Source organism: Euprymna scolopes, chromosome 19 (genome assembly GCF_053919585.1).
Source record: "Euprymna scolopes isolate OS-2025 chromosome 19, ASM5391958v1, whole genome shotgun sequence".
NCBI lineage: Eukaryota > Metazoa > Mollusca > Cephalopoda > Sepiida > Sepiolidae > Euprymna > Euprymna scolopes.
In genome coordinates this window covers 65,105,152-65,127,378 of record NC_136500.1, presented here as the reverse complement: position 1 = coordinate 65,127,378, position 22,227 = coordinate 65,105,152, and the positions used below count along the sequence as shown (strand labels likewise).

The following is a 22,227-nucleotide window of genomic DNA, read 5'->3' as shown; positions in this document are numbered from 1 at the left end:
TTGAATTGGCAGACTACATTGGTTTTGTCGATTGATTTTGTTGTGCAGGAAGTTGTTTTTAATTATAAGATTAGCAGTTGTTAATTTCTTGTAGTAAATGATAAATCTGATCTTATTATTATTGACTGGGGGCACATATGGATTAAATTAAAAACAATATCGTTTTTGTAAAGTTATCATATTTTCTATTGTTAATAAATAGTTTTATGTGCACACAAAGTGTTCTTGCTAATTCTTATGATAAGCAAAAAATGGCATCATTCTCATGAATCTAATAGAAAATTATTTAATACATGCACATATATTCTGTCAGCTATAATCTATAATATAAAAGCGAAAATGTATGTATGTATGTATGTGTGTTCGCTTTTTCTGTGTGTCTACAAAAGGCTTTTTTCAGAGAAGCGGTCGCTCGCTTCACAACCTTTTAAAACTTTTTATATCACATATAAAGCGTAAATATCTCACAGTTAACAACGAAGCTCGCCTGTCTATTTAATTTGCTCGATTTCGGGAAGATAAATATTCAACATTTGTCGCTCATCGCATGTGGGTTAGTGTTTTTCCTATAACATCTTGGGGGAAAAATCGTTCAGCAGTAAATGAAATCCCGCAGTCAAACTTGACCTCATTAACTCATTAAAACGGGCACCTGCTAAATCCAAGTAATTAAATAAATTCAAACGTGTTTCCGTTAGCATTTCGCAGTGGGGCAATGGTTAACGTCGCAGGTTTTTTTTTTCACACTTTTTTTTTCACACTTTAATTTACAACTTTGTCTACACGGTTCGGGTTCGATCCTCATACTTACTTTTTTTTTTACCCCCCCCCCCACACACACACCTCCAAACACCCGGACAACACCGGGTACCCCTCGCTAGTCTATAATATAAATCTTACCTGTCTGTTTAAATGTATGTATGTATGTATGTATGTATGCTTAAAACTTTTGACAGAAGCGACAGATTTTCACAAGATATGTATCGTTTTGAAGCTTGCCCCTTCGGACGACAAATATAAAAAAATTGGCTAAAAACATTAATTCCTTCACCCTCAACTGGGCATTTTTCTACAGAGAGGGGTTGCTTTTTTCACCAATATTTTCAAAAGTCATCGTCTCTTTTCAATTGACTAGCCTTAATTTCAACATTTGTCACTTTCAGGTTAGGCGATGGACGCAACGGTAAAGACGTCACATTTTCTTTTTCACGTTCTTTTCCTCCTTTGCGATACGGGATCGAGCCTGTCTGCCTACTAAATTTTTTTTTTTTTGCTCAGCACACACCTTCAAACACCCGGGCAATGCCAGGTACCCAGGCTAGTCAGATATAAGTGTTAATTAGTTATTCTTAGTTATTATTGCAGTATGCAGTAAAGATTGGGCCTTTAACCTTCAGAAAATCGTCACTATTCTTTTTTAGTTTTTAAGTCTTTTGCATATTTCTTCTCTCAGGTGATGCCATACATCTTGCAGTTCACAATTAAAGGAGTTTTTAACCTTCTTAGTGACACACAATATGGTTTCCGTTCTGCTAGATCTACAGCAGATGTGCTTACAGTTATATCTCATAGGATTAGCGAATCTCTCGACGGAGGCAACCTTTCTAGGGCAATTGCTCTTGACATATCAAAGGCCTTTGATAGGGTATGGCATAAAGGTTTACTTCACAAGATCTCCAGCTATGGTATAGCTGGAAATGTCTTCTCAATTATTAAATCATTTCTCTCTGATAGGTTCATAAGAGTAGTAGTTGATGGGCAAAAATCAGAAGCTCACAGTATAAATGCTGGAGTCCCTCAGGGGTCCATCCTGGGCTCAACTCTTTTCCTGATCTACATTAATGATCTTCCAAATCACATCCTTACATCATTCATAGACATTTTTGCTGACGACACTACCATCTATGGTAGCACATCTAAGACAGTAAACGACTAAGTTCTCTCCGATTCTCTCTCCTCTGATCTTGATCACGTTGTACAATGCGGAAAGGAGTGGCTGGTTACTTTTAATGCATCTAAAACCAAGCTTCTATCTTTACATCATCAACGTTCTGATCCCCAACTGGCATCAATTAAAATGAATGGCTCTCGTCTTGGAGAGGCCTCAAGTTTTGACAGGCTTCTGGGTTTGACCTGATCTTAAATGGAATACGTACATCAAATCTGTTGCCAAGGCCACTGGAAAAATGGTCGGATCCTTCTATTGATCCAGTAGATATCTCACTGCTGATGCAATTCTCTATCTATATAAGAGCCAGATACGTCCAAGGATGGAATACTGTTGTCACATATGGACAGGAGCTGCTAGAAAAGACTTGTCCTGCCTTGATAGGGTTCAAAATAGACTTCGTGGCCTGGTGGGAGATGTCCTTTTCTCTTCGCTGCAACCTCTATCTCACAGAAGAGATGTTGCGAGTTTGTCTCTGCTTTATCGTTATTTTCATGGAAAGTTTTCGACTGAGCTTCAATCTATGGTCCCCCCTCGCCAAACTTTCACAAGAAACACTAGACTAGCTGAAAACATTATCAATAATTTTCCCCACTCTTTATCTGTGCCTAAACCTAAACATAGATTCCATGATCAAAGCTTCTTCCTTAGAACTGCACGCCTGTGGAATTGTCTTCCGTTTTCCTGCTTTCCAGCTGTCTATAATATAGTTGTCTTCAAGTCCAACGTGAACAAGTTTCTGATGAGCCGTTCCACTTAAGTTAACAAATTTACCGAACTTCCATTACTATCGATTACTATATTGTCCTTTTGACTACTCTACACTCTTTAAACCTTATCCTTGAGTGGCCTATCGGCCTTGATAAGTGGTGACGCCTATGTGAAAAAAAAAAAAAAAGTTGATAAAATAATTTATAGCCTCCTTATCACAATCATAACCACGTTTTACAATTTCAATAAGTGTCGACTATTCCTGTATGGCTAGGGACATCTGCAAGTAATGTTTTGCAATAGCATGAACAATAAAAAAAAAACATTGATTTAAAGAAAGAGCCATCATTAAAGGTTTTGTAGGGACTTTTCTCTTGCCAGAGTAAGGATGGGCATATTCCTGGCTATGAATCATTGTTTTCATTATGGTTGATCTTCAGACATTCTCTGTATACCATCAACTAACAAAAACTCTGCATACCATCAACTAACAAAAACTCTGTATGACATCAACTAACAAAAACTCTGCCTACCATCAAAACTCTGCCTACCATCAACTAACAAAAACTCTGCATACCATCAACTAACAAAAACTCTGCATACCATCAACTAACAAAGACTCTGCATACCATCAACTAACAAATACTCTGTATACCATCAACTAACAAATACTCTGTATACCATCAACTAACAAAACTCTGCATACCATCAACTAACAAAAGCTCTGCATACCATCAACTATCAAAAGCTCTGCATACCATCAACTAACAAAAACTCTGCATACATCAACTAACAAAAACTCTGCATACCATCGACTAACAAAAACTCTGCATACCATCAACTAACAAAAACTCTGCATACCATCAACTAAAAAAACTCTATATACCATAAACTAACAAAAACTCTGCATACCATCAACTAACAAAAACTCTGCATACCATCAACTAACAAAAACTCTGCATACCATCGACTAACAAAAACTCTGCATACCATCAACTAACAAAAACTCTGCATACATCAACTAACAAAAACTCTGCATACCATCGACTAACAAAAACTCTGCATACCATCAACTAACAAAAACTCTGTATAACATCAACTAACAAAAGCTCTGCCTACCATCAAAACTCTGCCTACCATCAACCAACAAAGACTCTGCATACCATCAACTAACAAATACTCTGTATACCATCAACTAACAAATACTCTGTATACCATCAACTAACAAAAACTCTGCATACCATCAACTAACAAAAGCTCTGCATACCATCAACTAACAAAAACTCTGCATACCATCAACTAACAAAAACTCTGCATATCATCAACTAACAAAAACTCTGCATATCATCAACTAACAAAAACTCTGTATACCATCAACTAACAAAAACTCTGCATACCATCAACTAACAAAAACTCTGTATACCATAAACTAACAAAAACTCTGCATATCATCAACTAACAAAGACTCTGTATACCATCAACTAACAAAAACTCTGCATATCATCAACTAACAAAAACTCTGTATACCATCAACTAACAAAAACTCTGTATACCATCAACTAACAAAAACTCTGTATACCATAAACTAACAAAAACTCTGCATACCATCAACTAACAAAAACTCTGCATACCATCAACTAACAAAAACTCTGCATATCAACTAATAAAGACTCTGTATACCATCAACTAACAAAAGCTCTGCATACCATCAACTAACAAAAACTCTGCATATCATCAACTAACAAAAACTCTGCATACCATCAACTATCAAAAGCTCTGCATACCATCAACTAACAAAAACTCTGCATACATCAACTAACAAAAACTCTGCATACCATCAACTAACAAAAACTCTGCATACCATCAACTAACAAAAACTCTGCATACCATCAACTAACAAAAACTCTGCATACCATCGACTAACAAAAACTCTGCATACCATCAACTAACAAAAACTCTGCATACATCAACTAACAAAAACTCTGCATACCATCGACTAACAAAAACTCTGCATACCATCAACTAACAAAAACTCTGTATAACATCAACTAACAAAAGCTCTGCCTACCATCAAAACTCTGCCTACCATCAACTAACAAAGACTCTGCATACCATCAACTAACAAAAACTCTGCATATCATCAACTAACAAAAACTCTGCATACCATCAACTATCAAAAGCTCTGCATACCATCAACTAACAAAAACTCTGCATACATCAACTAACAAAAACTCTGCATACCATCAACTAACAAAAACTCTGCATACCATCAACTAACAAAAACTCTGCATACATCAACTAACAAAAACTCTGCATACCATCGACTAACAAAAACTCTGCATACAATCGACTAACAAAAACTCTGCATACCATCAACTAACAAAAACTCTGCATACCATCGACTAACAAAAACTCTGCATACCATCAACTAACAAAAACTCTGCATACCATCGACTAACAAAAACTCTGCATACCATCAACTAACAAAAACTCTGACTACCATCGACTAACAAAAACTCTGCATACCATCAACTAACAAAAACTCTGCATACCATCAACTAACAAAAACTCTGCATACATCAACTAACAAAAACTCTGCATACCATCGACTAACAAAAACTCTGCCTACCATCAAAACTCTGCCTACCATCAACTAACAAAGACTCTTCATACCATCAACTAACAAATACTCTGTATACGATCAACTAACAAATACTCTGTATACCATCAACTAACAAAAGCTCTGCATACCATCAACTATCAAAAGCTCTGCATACCATCAACTAACAAAAACTCTGTATACCATCAACTAACAAAAACTCTGTATACCATCAACTAACAAAAACTCTGTATACCATCAACTAACAAAAACTCTGCATACCATCAACTAAAAAAACTCTATATACCATCAACTAACAAAAACTCTGCATACCATCAACTAACAAACACTCTGCATACCATAAACTAACAAAAACTCTGCATACCATCAACTAACAAAAACTCTGCATACCATCAACTAACAAAAACTCTGTATACCATCAACTAACAAAAACTCTGCATACGATCAACTAACAAAAACTCTGCATATCATCAACTAACAAAAACTCTGCATACCATCAACTAACAAAAACTCTGCATACCATCAACTAACAAAAACTCTGCATACCATCAACTAACAAAAACTCTGCATACCATCAACTAACAAAAACTCTGCATACCATTAACTAACAAAACTTCCATGTGACTCTGTTTTATCTTCTTCTTCAGCTAACATTACATGGGTATTCTGTACACTGGAGGGTTGAGATAACATTTGAATTCACTTACTGACCTAATGACCTTTGTACATGTTGACATCAGCCCATGAATTTAAATAATGAGCTGAATATTAGCAAACACACGCACTTACTATTTAACAAATTTGCTAGTGAGTCATTATTTATCAAGGCTAAAAATAACTTGAGGATAAGGATTAATTAGATTGATAGAATATTAGTTGAATGATAAAAAATATTGTGAGAGGATTGAAAATAATGAATGGAATTATAAAATTTGATGACTCATGAGGATAATTTATGACATGTATTGATTGATATTAGATTTGAAGATGACCATGTTGTATCCCTCAGAGAAGCAATCTTTTGCAACATATTTCACATATGGAAAGTTTATTGAATGAAACTGTTCATGGAGCATGTTCATTAAAATTCTGTTTTATATTAAGCACACAAAGGAAGAAAGGAATGCAGTTGCAGTAATAAGATATGCTCCTGCTAGGAATATGTTACAAGGAGGAATCAGAGAATGGAGCTCTGTCAAGCACTTTTCATGGAAATATTAATAGAGTAAAAGAAGACTGGCCACATCTCTTTTGTAAGAAAGAAGATGCAGAGAACAGAAGAGATCATCCCCACTAGATTTCAACGTTGATTTTGAACTGTTGGTTATTTATCGAAATAATACACATCAATCTGCATCAAGAAATGACCATTATTGTTTTATCATTTCAGACCCAATAAGTCTTCAAATATTTTTTGGCGGATTGTTCAAAGACAGTGGCAGTGATAATGAGCATCTTCATCTGATACTTCCACCCTCATCAGGTAAGTATATTTCTCTAGCTCAATGAAATATATTTTTTTTTTGTACTCCTTGTCGGATAATTAAAATTTTGTATATCTTCCTTACAGGTTTATAATGTTCTTTTGAAAAGTTGAATAAATGTTCAATAATAAGATTTATTTATATTTATACAGGGTGCGTCTGGTATTTGAGAACATCACTAATTTCATATCTTTTATCTATTATTTAATCTTTTACTTTGTTTCTTTCAGAAAATTAATTATGGCAGATATTAATATAACTCAGGAAATGAAAAAATAGGCTGTAATAGTTGCAATAATGGCAGAACATAGTGATTTGCAAATTGCAAAATTTCTAAAAGTTGCCCGATCGTTTGTCTTTAAAGTTCGCAAAGAATTAGAGGACAAAAATGGCCCAATTTCTTCAGTTGCTAAACACAAAAAGCATCAACAACGCTCTGACAGCATAAGAACACCTGAATTTGTTCAAAGAGTTCAGAACATCAGTGATGAGAGCTCTCAAAAGTCAATGAGGTCAATTGCAAAAGATCTTAATGTGTCAGAAGCCACAATTCGTAGGACTTGTCATGAAAATCTTCGATATAAGTCATATGTGATGAAGAGAGACCAGTTTATCTCCGAGACCACCAAAGAAAATCAGTTGGTAAGATCCAAGAGGCTTTTAAGCAAACTGAAACATCCTGCTGAGCAACACATTCTTTGTTTCTTGGGGGTTTTTTTTCAGATGAAAAAAATTTTGACCAAGACCAAAAGGTAAACCGAAGAAATCACAGATGGCTATGTGCTGACCCTTCTGAAGTTCCAAGAGTCATGCACACAAAATTTCCAGCAACTGTTATGGTTTTGGGGGTGGTTAGCAATGAGGGACATGTAATGCCACCACATTTCTTTCCACAAGGACTAAAAATCAATTCTGCTGCTTACATTGAAGTCCTGAGTACTGTTGTGAAGCCTTGGATTGATAGAGAAAGAAATGGAAGGCCCTACATCTTTCAACAAAACTTTGCACCGGCACATAAGGCTCAGAAGATACAAGAATGGTTAGCAGAGAATTTCAATGATCATATAACCCCCAATTTGTGGCCTTCAAACTCTCCAGACCTAAATCTGTTGGATTATTATGTGTGGGGCGTTGTTGAGAGAGATGTTAATAAACATCCTCATAACACTAAAGATTCCTTGAAAGCATCCATAGTCAGAGTAATTCAGGATATCGATGAGGACCATCTTAAACGTGCCTGTCAACGGTTTAAGTCTCGAATAGAAGCTGTAATTGATGCTGAGGGCGATATTTTTTTTTTTTAATAAAGTTAAAAAATATTTTAGTTTATGTACAATAAAGTGACTTTTTGTAATACCAATGTTTTTGTTTGTCTTTTTGATTATTTTTAAAAAGGAAATATATGTTCTCAAATACCAAACGTACCCTGTATGAATGAATATATATATATATATATATATATATATATATATATATATATATATATATATATATATACACACACACATATATACAGGCTGTCCCAGAAGTCGTGAACACATTTAAACATTGAATATCTTGAAACCTAAGGATTTATTAAGGATAAAAAACATGCCTGACATGTATATAATTATTAATAAGTTTTGTTAATTTTAATTTAATTTTACCAGTTTCATGTTACTACCTTTCATGGTACATCAGATATAAGAACTTGAAATGCACCCAAGACTTCTGGAGCACCCTATACACACACACACACACACATATATATATATATATATATATATATATATATATATATAAATATATATATATATATATATAACTACTTCATTTACTCACACAAATTTAATATACGAAAGTATAGATTTATGCGTAAACTTTAAGTATTTACTTCAAAAGTGCTCAATACGTAGGTAGAGCTAGTTAGTAATTTATAAAATATATATGGCGATTAAGCTACACTGAATATTCTGTGTTTCATCCACTGTAGGATTCGTCAGACTTATGCGCGAATTTTGTGATTGCTTCTTGTAATATAGCTATGCTTGCTGGGTGTGGGGATGTTTTTTAGCGATGTTTCGAAATTAACTCTTTCCATATCTATTTTTAATGTGGTGAAATAAATTCTTTTGAGAGTGCTCGACTGTTTTAGGAGCTGAGTATATTCTATATAATATTTTGATTGCAGAAATTTCCCCCCTGGACCAAAGTACCATAGGTTTGAACAGATGCCACATACAAATGTATTATGTCTAGACTAATAGCCACTTTTTTTTTTTTTTTACAAGGAAGTCACCACTTATCAAGGCCCAGAAGTCACTCGGGGATAAGGGTTATTGTGTGTACAGTACGTTAGTGTTGGAGATTTGATAAAGTGTCTTATTCAAGGTGGCGGTTCATCAGGAATTTGTTTACATTGGACTTGAAGACATCCAGGTTGTAGTCAGGTGGGAAACAGGCAACAGGAACAGAGTTCCACAGGCATGCGCTTCTAAGAAAAAAGTTTTGTTCATGGAATCTACGTTTTGATTTTGGCACAGATAAGGAGTGGGGGAAATTTTTGACAGTGGTTTCAGCTAAGTGGGTGTTTATCGTGAAAGATTGGCAAGGGGGGACCAGAGATTGGAGTTCAGACGAGCACCTGCCATGGTAGTAACGATAAAACAAAGACAGGCTCGCAATGTCTCTCCTGTGGGAGAAAGGTTGCAGGGAAGAGAAAAGGGCATCACCCACAAGGCCACGAAGCCTATTTTGTACTCTGTCAAGGCAGGATAGGCTGTTTTTAGCAGCTCCTGCCCAGATGTGGCAGCAGTACTCCATCCTTGGGCGTACTTGGCTTTTATACAGATAGAGAATTGTATCAGGGGTGAGATATCTTCTGGAGCAGTAGAAGGATCCTACCATTTTTCCAGCGACCTTGGCAACTGACTTGATGTACGTATTCCATTTCAGGTCAGGAGTAAAGGTCAAGCCCAGAAGCTTATCAAAACATGGAACTTCCCCTAGACGAGAGCCACCCATTTCAATTGATGCCAGATGGGGATCAGAGCGTTGATGATGTAAAAGTAGGAGCTTGGTTTTAGATGCTTTAAAAGTAACAAGCCAGCTCCTCCCCCACTGTACTACGCGCTCAAGATCAGAGGAGAGAGAATCAGAGAGAACTTTGTTATTTACGGCCTTTGATGTGTTGCCATAGATAGTCATGTCATCAGCACAGATGTCAACGAATGATTTAAGTATGTGTTTTGGGAAATCATTGATGTAGATCAGGAAGAGAGTTGGACCTAGAATGGACCCTGAGGGACTCCAGCATTAATATTGAGGGCCTCTGATTTCTGCCCATCAACCACTACTCTTATGAGCCTATTGGAGAAAAATGATTTAATGATAGAGAAAACATTTCCAGTTATACCGTAGCTGGAAATCTTGTGAAGTAGGCCCTTATGCCATACCTTATCGAAGGCCTTTGATATGTCAAGAGCAATTGCTCTAGAGAGGAAGCCTTTGTCAAGAGATTCACTAATCCTATAAGATATAACCGTTAGCACATCTGCTGTAGATCTGGCAGAACGGAAACCATATTGCATGTCACTAAGAAGGTTATTTTTCCTGAGGTGGTTGACTACTTCTCTATTTAATATGGATTCCAGCAGTTTACTCATGATACACAGGAGACTTATTAGTCTGTACTGAGAGGGAGATGACTTATCACCTGAATTCTTAAATACAGGGCATACTGATGAGGTTCTCCAGGGTGTTGGGAAGCACTTCTCTTTAAGGCAACGCTTAAACAGTTTTGTAAGTATGGGGGCAAATTCTAGTTGAAGCTTTATCAGCACAATGATTGAAATGCCGTCAGGGTCAGTTGCTTTACTGGAATCAAGGTTCTTGATTAGCTTGGCGACCTCATGCACAGATATTTGTATGTTGCAGAGCATGTCTGTTATAAAAGGGAAACGGGGAATTGATGGCCTTCATCACATAGAGTAGAATTAGCTGCAAAGTTCTTGGCAAATAGTTTGGCTTTATCTGATGCTGACGAGATGACCTCAGGTCCATTGATAATGGTTGGGATAGAACGCATGCTTCTGTTCAGGATCCTATTTGCTATTTGCCAAAACTGGTGGGAACAAATATAATATAAGCTGCTCAGCTACTTTGGATTTAACGGACTGAGCATATAGCTCTCTTGCATTTTTTATTACTCTTTTGCAGTGGTTGCTGACATTCCTGAAGACAGCTTTAGTCTCAGTGCATCTATTATGTTGGTAGCTATGGAAAAAGTGATTTCTGTGCACGATGGCAGCAGTACATTCTGGGGAGAACCATCGCTGGCTGTTAGGTTTTTGTTGGAATTTTTTAGATGGTATGAATCGGTCTATGCCTACAATTATCCATTTGGTCAGGTCTGATACTATAGAGGACACATCCTTTTTAAACATGGAATGCAGTGGTAGATCGGATATAAGTGTACGGAAGCTATCCCAGTTAGCGGTAGAGTATCGATATGCAGTACGATGGAGAGGTACATCTCCAGACTTATTGCATTTCATTTTTATCTTAACTGATACAACTACGTGGTCGGAAGATCCCAGAGGAGACAGAACGGAACTTGAACATAGCTCAGGGGAATTTGTGAGAAAAAGGTCTAGAAGGCTAGCATACTGACCGGAAGTAAGGGGCACTTGGGTGGGTTCGTGGACAATCTGAGTGAGGTCATAGGCAATGGCAACATTATGACAGAACCTCCCCTCATCATCTGTCTTGTTAGAGTGGGTCAGCCATTCCTCATTGTGGACATTGAAGTCACCACAAATGTGGATCTTATGCAACTTTAGAACACTATTTATGACACATTTAGTCGTAATAATAAAATCCTACATTTCATCCTAAGATCAACACCATCACAATTGCAACCATCTTTAGAGGAAGTAGTTCCTATTTTCCCCTCTAAATATGAAGTCCTTCTACAGCCTCTAGTCATCACCTGGAGGAATTCTGCACTTCTGACAGATATGGGGTTTCACCCTTTGTAACTTGATCATATATACTTTCCCTTTTCTGACTAATAAATAATAACGTCTCCCCAGCCATATTCCACCTAATCTGATTGGTTGAGACTTGACATCCTTTTATTCTGGAATGAATATATTGCTTACATAAATGCACACTTCAAAAATTCACCAAAATGGGGTCGCTCTCTACAGGAGAAATTAATGCTAACAGAAAAAAACAAGTACATACATATTAACCACCATACACAGACGCTCAAAAAGTTTTACCCTTTATTACTGGAACAAACATGTACAAGTAAAAAAATATATACATAACATCTTATTCATCTTTGCTTGCATGTCCAGAACAATCACAGAAATCGTAGATTTTATTAATAAAAAATGTTTTGCGACACATCGAGATGTGTTTATAAGCCAAATATTCTTTTAATTTTACATTACATATATTGTACATGTTAATTGTTCTTATACACTTATTCTAGCCTTCTAAATCTTTTTTGTTTATATAAATCATTGATGTTGTTACTAAATAATGTTTGCGACACATCTACACATGTTTATCGGCCAAAAATTCTTTTCTTTTAAGTCTAAATAAATATTTGCTGTTTTGGCAGTACAATTAACTTACACTTATGATACCATGCTAAATCTTTTATATTTACATAATAATGTTTTCTGACACATTGGCATATGTTTATAAGCCAAAAATTCTTTTTTTTTATTCTAAATAAATTGACAGTTTAAAGACTTCAAAGTCTCTTTCTGTGTGATTTTGAAACCTAAAAACTGCCTATTTCTGACTATTATCAAATTGTGTGTGTGTCCCCATGTGTGTGGGTGCATGTGTACATGCATGCGTGTGTGCTTGTGTGCACGTCTGTGTGTGTGTCTGTGCGACACAAATCAATCTAATACTTGCATTAACCGGATAGAGCCACAGCAACGTGTGGCTCGGCAGGTACAGCTAGTATATATATATATATATATATATATATAAAGCATGGGTTCCCGGGTGTTTGGAGGCGTATGCTAAGCAAAAAAAAAAAAAAAAAAAAAAAAAACAGTCATTATTTTTAACTTTGACCCCTATTATGACCCCTTAACATTTATTGTTTTGGGCTCGAATCAAGTTATTAAGTTAGATCCATGTTCAAGGAACTTACATCTAAAATTTCAAGTGCTTAGACCCGAGTCTGTAGACTAAAAATTGACAGAGTTATTGCATAGGGAAATGTACACAGACAGACACACAGATAGACACAGGCACGTTCACTTTTATAGATATACTAGCATTTCAGCCCGGCGTTGCCCGGGTGTTTGGATGTGTCTGTTGAACAAAAAAAAAAAAAAGAAAAAGAAAAAAGTGGTAGTAGGAAGGAGGAGTTTGGTAGAGTTCTCAAAGGTGAAGGAGGAAAAGGACGGGGTAAAAACCTGACGTTTATGCTGTTACGACCACCGCCAAACCGGAAGCGACATTTTTTAAAATTAAGGCTAGACAATCTAAAGGAGAGGATAACTTTCAAACATATCGGCAAAAAAAGTGGTCCCCCCCCACTGTAGAAAAGTGCCTAGTTGAAGGTCAAGATATTAATGTTTTTAGCCAATTTTTTGATATTTGTCGTTTGAAAGATACTGATCTTGGTAAAATCCGTCACCTCTGTAGAAAGTCTTAGGCAGACATGCAAACATACATACATACATTTATATATTGGTAACTAAAAATTTTCGACCCAAACTGATGAAAAAGCTTGCCCTATCTCTGAATAGCCTTTATGTAAAATTTCAAATGTTTAGACCAGAAATTGTTTGAGTAATTTGGAAGAGACCGCAGAGGTCAATTTTTTTTAACTTTGACCCCTGTTTTGACTCCTTAACATTTATTGTTTTGGGCTCAAATCAAGTTATTAAGTTAGATCCATGACCAAGGAACCTACATCTAAAATTTCAAGTGTTTAGACCCAAAATTGTCGGAGGAGTTTGGTAGAGTTCTCAAAGGCCAAATCGTTGAACTTTGACCCCTTAACAACCAAATTTCTGGCCCGAAAACGGATCCCAAAGATTTTCCCAAATCTCAGTAACATATATATCAAATTGCGAGTCTGTAGACTGAAAATTAACAGAGTTATTGCGTAGGGAAATGTACACAGACAGACACACAGACACGTTCACTTTAATATATATACTAGCATTGCAGCCCGGCGTTGCCCGGGTGTTTGGAGGTGTATGCTGAGCAAAAAAAAAACAAAAACGGTCGATTTTGGAAACTTTGACCCCTATTATGAACCTTTAAAATTTATTGTTTTGGGCTCAAACAGAGTTATTAAGTTAGATCCATGTCCAAGGAACCTATATCTAAAATTTCAAGTGTTTAGACCCAAAATTGGCGGAGGAGTTTGGTAGAGTTCTCAAAGGTCAAATTGTGGAACTTTGACCCCTTAACAGCCAAATTTCTGGCCGAAAACGGATCCCAAAGATTTTCCCAAATCTCAGTACCCTGTATATCAAGTTTCGAGTCTGTAGACTAAAAATTAACAGAGTTATTGCGAAGGAAAATGGACACAGACACACAGACACATTCACTTTTAAAGAAATATATATATATGTAGGATATATATAAATATATATATATATATATATATATATATATATATATATATATCCTACCTGCGTCCTGGCATAGCCCAGGGAATTGAATTTAAGTGTGGCAATATTGCACATCCCAGATAAAGTGAAATAATCTTGCTGGTAAAATTCTCATGAATAATTATGATGAAAAAAAGTGACAGAATTTTAATTCCCAGAATGAATTAAGCTGAAAAATATCAACTTTCAAAGAGGTTTACAGGTCAAATACAGGTGTTGACAAATAAATGATATTTTTGCAATGGAATTATAATTCTGGGAAAGTGTTTTGATAGGAAAACAGAAAAAAATAGTTAGATTTGAAATTAAGGAGAGGGATACTATCTCTGTCTCAAAGAGGAGACAAGAAAGGAGAAAAATACGCTTATTAGAGTAAATAGATTAGATGCAACAAGAGAGAGAAGGCAGATAGAAGTTCATTAAAAAGCAAAATTTTTCAGACAATAGAGATCTCTCTAAGATACTGAGAAATCCATGACAGTTTAGTTGGCAAGCAAATTTGCCCAAATAACTTTGAAGTCAAATTAAACTGAAAAAGAAAAAAATACTCTAACCATCCACAATCATAAAAAAAATATTAACAATTTTATATATATATATATAATAAAATTACAATTAAATTAACCAAAATGATCCAAGATGGTAAAACTAAAGTATATTATACTTTCCTTCTCATCAGAGGGTTGGAATTAGCAAAATTTTGCATACAAAAGTATTTGATGAAACTACTTGTAGTTTCATCAAATACTTTTGTATGCAAAATCCGATCCCATATTTTGCTAATCCCTCTGATAAGAAGGAAAGTATTTCTTCGAAACTCTGCGGATTAAGGACTATCCACTTATCAAGTGTTTCCTTTTCAGATTAAATATGTTTTTTAACTCTTTTTCAAAGTGTTTTTTAACATGTTTGATTAACTGTTTGCTCTTATATATATATATATATATATATATATATATATATATATATATATATATATATATGTATTCATATACCATTGGAGTATTTAACCGAATAATTTTTTTTATAAGAGAATGATTCTCAGTGACTTGTTGTCATTTCTTCTTTGCTGTGGTTTTGAAGTGATTCAGTTATATTTGTAGACAGTTTTGAACCATACTTTTCGAGTGACAAGTGCTTCCGGCCAAATAGTAATCTTTGGTGAAAGAACAGATCACCAAAACAGCCAGTGACCAGACGATCAAGCTCAGAGATGTCCCAGAGAACAAAAGGACCATTGGAGTGGAAATCATATTGTCACATGAACATACAGTCTGCACGTAATTGTGCACCTCTGAGCTAACCTTGTCAATATATGCGTAGTTCCAGCATTCAGTGAATTGCCTGAAGACTTTTAACAGGTCTGAGACTAGATGATGTTATATTTGCAGCCCATAGCTACTGTGGACAATAGCCATGAGATCCCTTGATTGTGACTCGGTGACCAAAGGATCGGGTTGCAATTATTTACCAAGAGGTTACAAAATGACAGTTGTAATACTACTACTAGTATAACTAATAGTGTTAATAATAATAATACTTACAAAAATATAATACAAATAATGAAGATACTACTGATTGATCAATTCTATTGGAGTATTTAACCGAATAATTATGATATTAATAGAACTAGCCATAGTGATAAAATAGTACCATTAAGAAAAGAAATAAAATACTAAATAGATTGGTAATAACTGCAACAACAATAATAACGTTAATAACAATAAGACAAGTAATAATCATTATAATAATGAGAATAGTAAAAATAGAAAAATAGTCATTGAACAAAAAGATAATTACTAATAAGAATAGCATTGCTACTATTACTACTACTAATAATAATAATAATAAATCAAAATATAGTAGAACCTCGCGATATGGCATTAAAGATTAGTAACAAAATACGGTACAGTATATAATACACATGTATATAATCAAATGACATAAATAACACTGTAAAGCGGCGAAAATACCCTGACCATGGGCCAGAAAATGTATTTCACATAGTAACCTGAAAAAATGTATCCTAGGGCTACCGTATCCTGGGGTCCTACTGTAATAATAAAAACAAAATAGTATGAAGGACAGAAAATCAAAATAGTACAATGACTAAAAATATTAGCAATGATAAAACTTTCAACAACAATAGCAATAACAACAATAATAATGATCATCATCATCTTCATGCATAATGGAATAATTCCTGACTTGTGGTTTTACAATTGTTAGGTAAAACTGCCTATGTTAAGAACGGCTTATTAAATAATCTTCCATTAATTATTCGTGATGTGTCTACCTTATAGTTGTACGGTCAATTGGCGCCCCGGCGCACCACCTTCCGACCTGCTGCAACAAACTAATAATCTTATTATTTAAAATGCTGTTCTTAACATGGATGAGGGAGGAGACTATGTTAACTATTCTTTACTGTCACTGAACAAATTAATATATAAAATTGGGAAAGTGAAACAAATGAAAAAGTTTGAAAAATAGAATTTTCCGTGTTTCAGCCTCATGAGCCTTCATCAGACTATTGCATAGAGTTTATGTTGTTTCATGTTTTTATATATTCCCGTAGTACTGGGTTTGCTAGTCAGCTAATCAGATTATTTGTTATTCACACACCCATCATAGCGAATGGGTACATGTTTATCAGGCAAAGGTTCCCTTAACCTCAAATTCACCTCTTTCTTTGTTCTATTTGGTAGGGATGGGTTTTTCTTCTCTTTGGGTCAAGAAATGAGCTATTTTTAATCTGGATGTTTTTAACTTACATTTTACTTCATTCTATTGGGGAGGGGGCTGGACTTGCCTGCTCGCAAAATATGTTTAAATATATTTTAATTCATGCAGATTCTGTATTTATTATTATAAAGCCAATTCTCTACTGAATATTATATTTGCTTAATATATAGTACTGATTTCAAAAGCTAAATAAAAATGACTTGAATGCCATCAGCTAGAATCCAAACCAAAACATTTAGCACTCCAGCCATTGACAGATGGATAAGAAAAATTTTAAATTAAACTTCAAGCTATGAATGAATTTGTGCATGCACAAAAGTAATAAAAATATATTGGCCCCTTTAAATGAATATTTTGCCTTATTCATCCATCCAAACAAAGATTTCATCCATTATAACCCATCCTTGTTGTATTATTACTATTTCCTGTTAATTTCAGTTCATGTGATTAGTAATTTAAAAGTTTATCGGTTAAATATTTTCACACAGACAATCACATATATACATGCATCTATTGGTTTAATTACATAGAGTAGTACATTTGTTTATATATTTGTTTATTTATTAACTATTATTATAATTATGATTATAATTTTTGCTGTTATCATTTATTCAGTTTTTTTTGTGTTATTATTCTAAGATAAAGTTTATTTTGTGTAGACATATGTTTGCTATTTCACTCCTGCAGTTTAAGAAATTTTTGGGTTCGTTAAAGTTTAAGATAGCTAATTTCTCATTCAAACATAGTTTACACGCATTGTAAAAGTTATTACATGTACTGGCTTGCCGTACTACTTCCCACTCTACTTCCCATCGCTACTTTCCTTGAGTTCCCAGTACTAGTTTGGTAATGCTGTTTTTGTTTGGCATTTTTCGTTTTTTTAATGTACTTCTGTGGTCGTAATAAATATATATATATATATATATATATATATATATATATATATATATATATATATATATATATATGTCACACTGCACTGATGATTCCCAAAAGGATGAAACTTTGGTGTCTGTATGTATTAAAATTATTATTGTAATAATTATTAGTGATGATACGATTCCAAAATTTTTCCCATTTCCAATACAATTACTGATTCTATTCTAAATTTCTGATTCCAATACAAATACCAATTCCAATTCTTTAAAAATTCCTTAAAATTTAAAGATTTAATGCTTTTTAAAAAAAATGTTCAAATGACTGCCCCCCCCTCTCTCTCTCTCTTTCTCTACACTGTGTAATATCTGCATATATTTTGCAAAATGTAAAAATACACTTGGGTGGGAGGGCGTATCTTAGAATGATATTCTACATTTTTTTAGATGATTACATAGTGGAAAAAAATAAAAATTATTTTAGAATTTAGAGTAAGAAAGCAGTTTTAAAAATCTGTGGTTAACCTTCTAGTAATTCTCTCAAAGAATTTTTAATTTCAAACATGGAAACCTATATAGGATTGCAACTCAATCATTTATTTATTCTGTGTGGCTTGACAATTCTCATCTATCAGCTGTGGCTAGATAGAAGTTTTAATTAACAATCTATCCTGGTGATTAAAATAAGAGTTCAGTTCGAGAAATTCCATAAAGATTCCCGAGTTTGATACAAAGAATCACAAGTTTTAAGAGATACACCTGAAGAATTTTTTAGATTACATTGGCCAAAAAGTTGTGAAAATACCAACCAAGATGAGAATAGTAGTCTGAATAATCTCTTTGTTACCAAACGCACGAATCGAAATGGATGCATTTTTAGAATATCTGTTCTTGTTCCCTCATTTTAAGAACTTCTCATGGGAAATATAATAAAATCCTAATTCCTAATTTCGGAATTTTCTCGGATTTGATTTGTCAAATCTTTTCATTTGAGAGTGTCTTATATGACAAAACAGGATTCCTGAAATCGAAGGAATCTTTCGTTTTCAACTTATTTCTTTTGTTTTTGTTTTACCTTATTTTCTATAAAATCAAGTCGGAATTATCTTAATAATACTTTGTGGTGGAGGTGTTGGGAGGAGGAAGTACCATTCCTTTGATGACTTTGCGTGCACTGAAAAATTCAATCTCTTCTCGATTCTTATTTGAAATTCAGATGGTGCGTTTTCAATAAGAAAATACTTTGATAGCAAAAGTCATTTCATGCTTACGTAGGGTACATAAGACATTTGAGGACAGATTTATGCATTCAAAAAATGACTCTTAGAAACATAATATTTTTGTTTTCTTTTCTTTTTTTACTAAAAGAAATCCTTTTTGGAGGATAAGAATAAATATATTGTTTTGTAAATTTATTCATTAAAATCTCCTTATGGAAAGTGTTCGACTGAGCTTCAATCTATGGTCCCCTCTCGCCAAACTTTCACAAGAAACACTAGACTAGCTGAAAACATTATCAATAATTTTCCCCACTTTTTATATGTGCCTAAACCTAAACATAGATATCATGATCAAAGCTTCTTTCTTAGAACTGCACGCCTGTGGAATTGTCTTCCGTTTTCCTGCTTTCCAGCTGTCTATAATATGGTTGTCTTCAAGTTCAACGTGAACAAGTTTCTGATGAGCCATTCCACTTAAGTTAACAAATTTACCGAACTTCCATTACTATCGATTACTATATTGTCCTTTTGACTACTCTACACTCTTTAACCCATATCCTTGAGTGGCCAATCGGCCTTGATAAGTGGTGATGCCTATGTAAAAAAAAAAAAAAATGTGAGTTATTATTGTCTACATGCTAGAATTTGGTGTCCATATTTATTAACAGTACTTATATTTATTGAACATTATTCTAACTACTTAAGGATTACTTAGTATTATGCGACTGCTCATTAACCATTTTTATCAACTATGTTGAGTCCTGTTTTGTTATATAAGACGCTCTAAAATAAAAAGATTTGACAAATCAAATCTGAGAGAGAATTCCAAAATTAGGAATAAGGATGTTATTATATTTCCCACAAGAAGTTCTTAAAATGAGGGAACAAGAACAGATATTCTTAAAATGCATCTATTTTGATCCGTGTGTTTGGTAAAAAAAGGGATTATTCAGACTACTATTCTCATACATAGCAGTCCAGACAATCTAGACATGAGGAGCTAGGTTGCAAAATTTTATAGGGTTATTTCCACCGTTCTTGAGCGTTGTGTGGTTCCTTTATCTTTTATAACACAAAATAAACCTATACTCATCATATTAGATTTGTATACTCATCATATTAGATTTGTATACTCATATTAGATTTGTATACTCATATTAGATTTGTATACTCATCATATTAGATTTGTATGCTCATCATATTAGATTTGTATGCTCATCATATTAGATTTGTATGCTCATCATATTAGATTTGTATACTCATCATATTAGATTTGTATACTCATCGTATTAGATTTGTATACTCATCATATTAGATTTTTATACTCATCGTATTAGATTTGTATACTCATCATATTAGATTTGTATACTCATCATATTAGATTTGTATACTCATCATATTAGATTTGTATACTCATCATATTAGATTTGTTTTTATGTTTTTGTGCACACTATTTCAGATTCTTCTTTCATTACATTTTCAATCGACCTTAAGTGGGTGAATCATTCAGGTATAATTGACAAGATGTTATGACATTTGAAGTCAACTGAAGATTTTATTAGTTTAATCATTTAACAAAAAAGTTTTTTATTTTTTATTTTATTCATGTTCACCCCTAACAAGGCCACTCGCACGTAAGGGGCTACTATTTGGGACCATGCCTAGGAAAGATTGACAAGATGTTGGTTTACATTACATTTAAACTTCTGCATATCAGTAGAGTCAGGGAAGCAGGTAACAGAAAGGGAATTCCGAAGTCTAGCTGTTTGAGGGAAGAAACTATTAAAATAGAAAGCTTTCTGGCATTTAGGGACCTCAACAGTGAAGAGGTGTGATTTTGTTGCTAATCGGGTTTGTCAAAGAATATGTATGTCGAGGGGGCACAAGTGCAACGAGTTCATCAGCGTACATTCCATTAAAATATTGGTAAAACAAGCACAGGGATGCAATATTGCGGTGACAGGACAGGGATTAGGATATTTAAGGGAAGAGGAGAAAGCAAATGATATGTGCAATTCAACGTCTAAAATGAGTTTGGAGAGAAATCATTGACTCTATTTCCAGAATGGAACGTTTCTTATCTTTTTCACTTCTTTTTTTTATATCTGTTGATACATTTTTTCTTTCTATTTCCATTTTTTAAACTTTTTAGTTTGAGACACATTCCTTAGTTCTTTCTTATTTCACTTTTTAATCCCAACAATTGAAATATTATTTTATATTAATATGAATATAAGTGCCAACACTGGCGGAGCATCATTTTTTTCTGGCATTTTAGACAGAGAGTGTGCACTTATTTAGAACTATTTACTATAAGATTTGCAATATTTATTATAAACAGAATTATCTTTAGGAATATTTACTATAAGTAGAATTATAATTTACTATTTACTGTAAGTACAAATATAACTTTGAAATATTTACTACTTACCATTAGTATAAACACAATTATAATTTCGATTTATTTTACTAAATTTTTTTTTTCTAATTTATTATTATTTATGATTTATTATTATTTAGCCAATAAAAATTGATGCAGACGGCACAATGTACATTTCCAAACTTTACCTCAGCTTTCTTTATAGTTACACACTTCACTCTCTGCTATTACCTGCCCTCTGAGACTCACCTCTACAGCCAATGACTGAATCTTCCAGCTATTCCAGCAATTCCAGCAGCTTCCAGTTGACTTTTACAGCTTCCAGTGATGCAACCTCCAGCTCACTCCTACAGCTTCCAGCAACTCCAGCTGACTCCTGCAGCTTTCAGCTCACTTCTACAACTTCCAGCGATGCAGCCCCAGTTGACTTCTGCAGCTTCCAGCAACTCCTGCAGCCTTCAGCTTACTCCAGTAGCCTCCAGCACTGCCAGCTACCTGTTTCATTGTCTCTGGACATCCAGTTACCTATTCCAGTGCCCGTTGACAACCAGCTACCTATTCCTATTTACACTGATACCCAGCTACCAGCTCAGCGTCCATTGAA

At 34.3% G+C, this 22,227-nt stretch overlaps 1 protein-coding gene across 2 annotated transcripts in view; it reads left to right on the top strand.

Moving 5' to 3' along the window:
• Positions 1-22,227, top strand: part of LOC145240166 (meiosis 1 arrest protein-like) — a 644,978-nt gene that overhangs the window by 336,344 nt on the left and 286,407 nt on the right. For both annotated transcript variants that reach the window (XM_080103755.1, XM_080103756.1), the window contains exon 7: positions 6,670-6,762. In XM_080103755.1, coding sequence (XP_079959881.1) covers positions 6,670-6,762 — 93 coding nt within the window. The remainder of the gene's footprint in view (positions 1-6,669; positions 6,763-22,227) is intronic.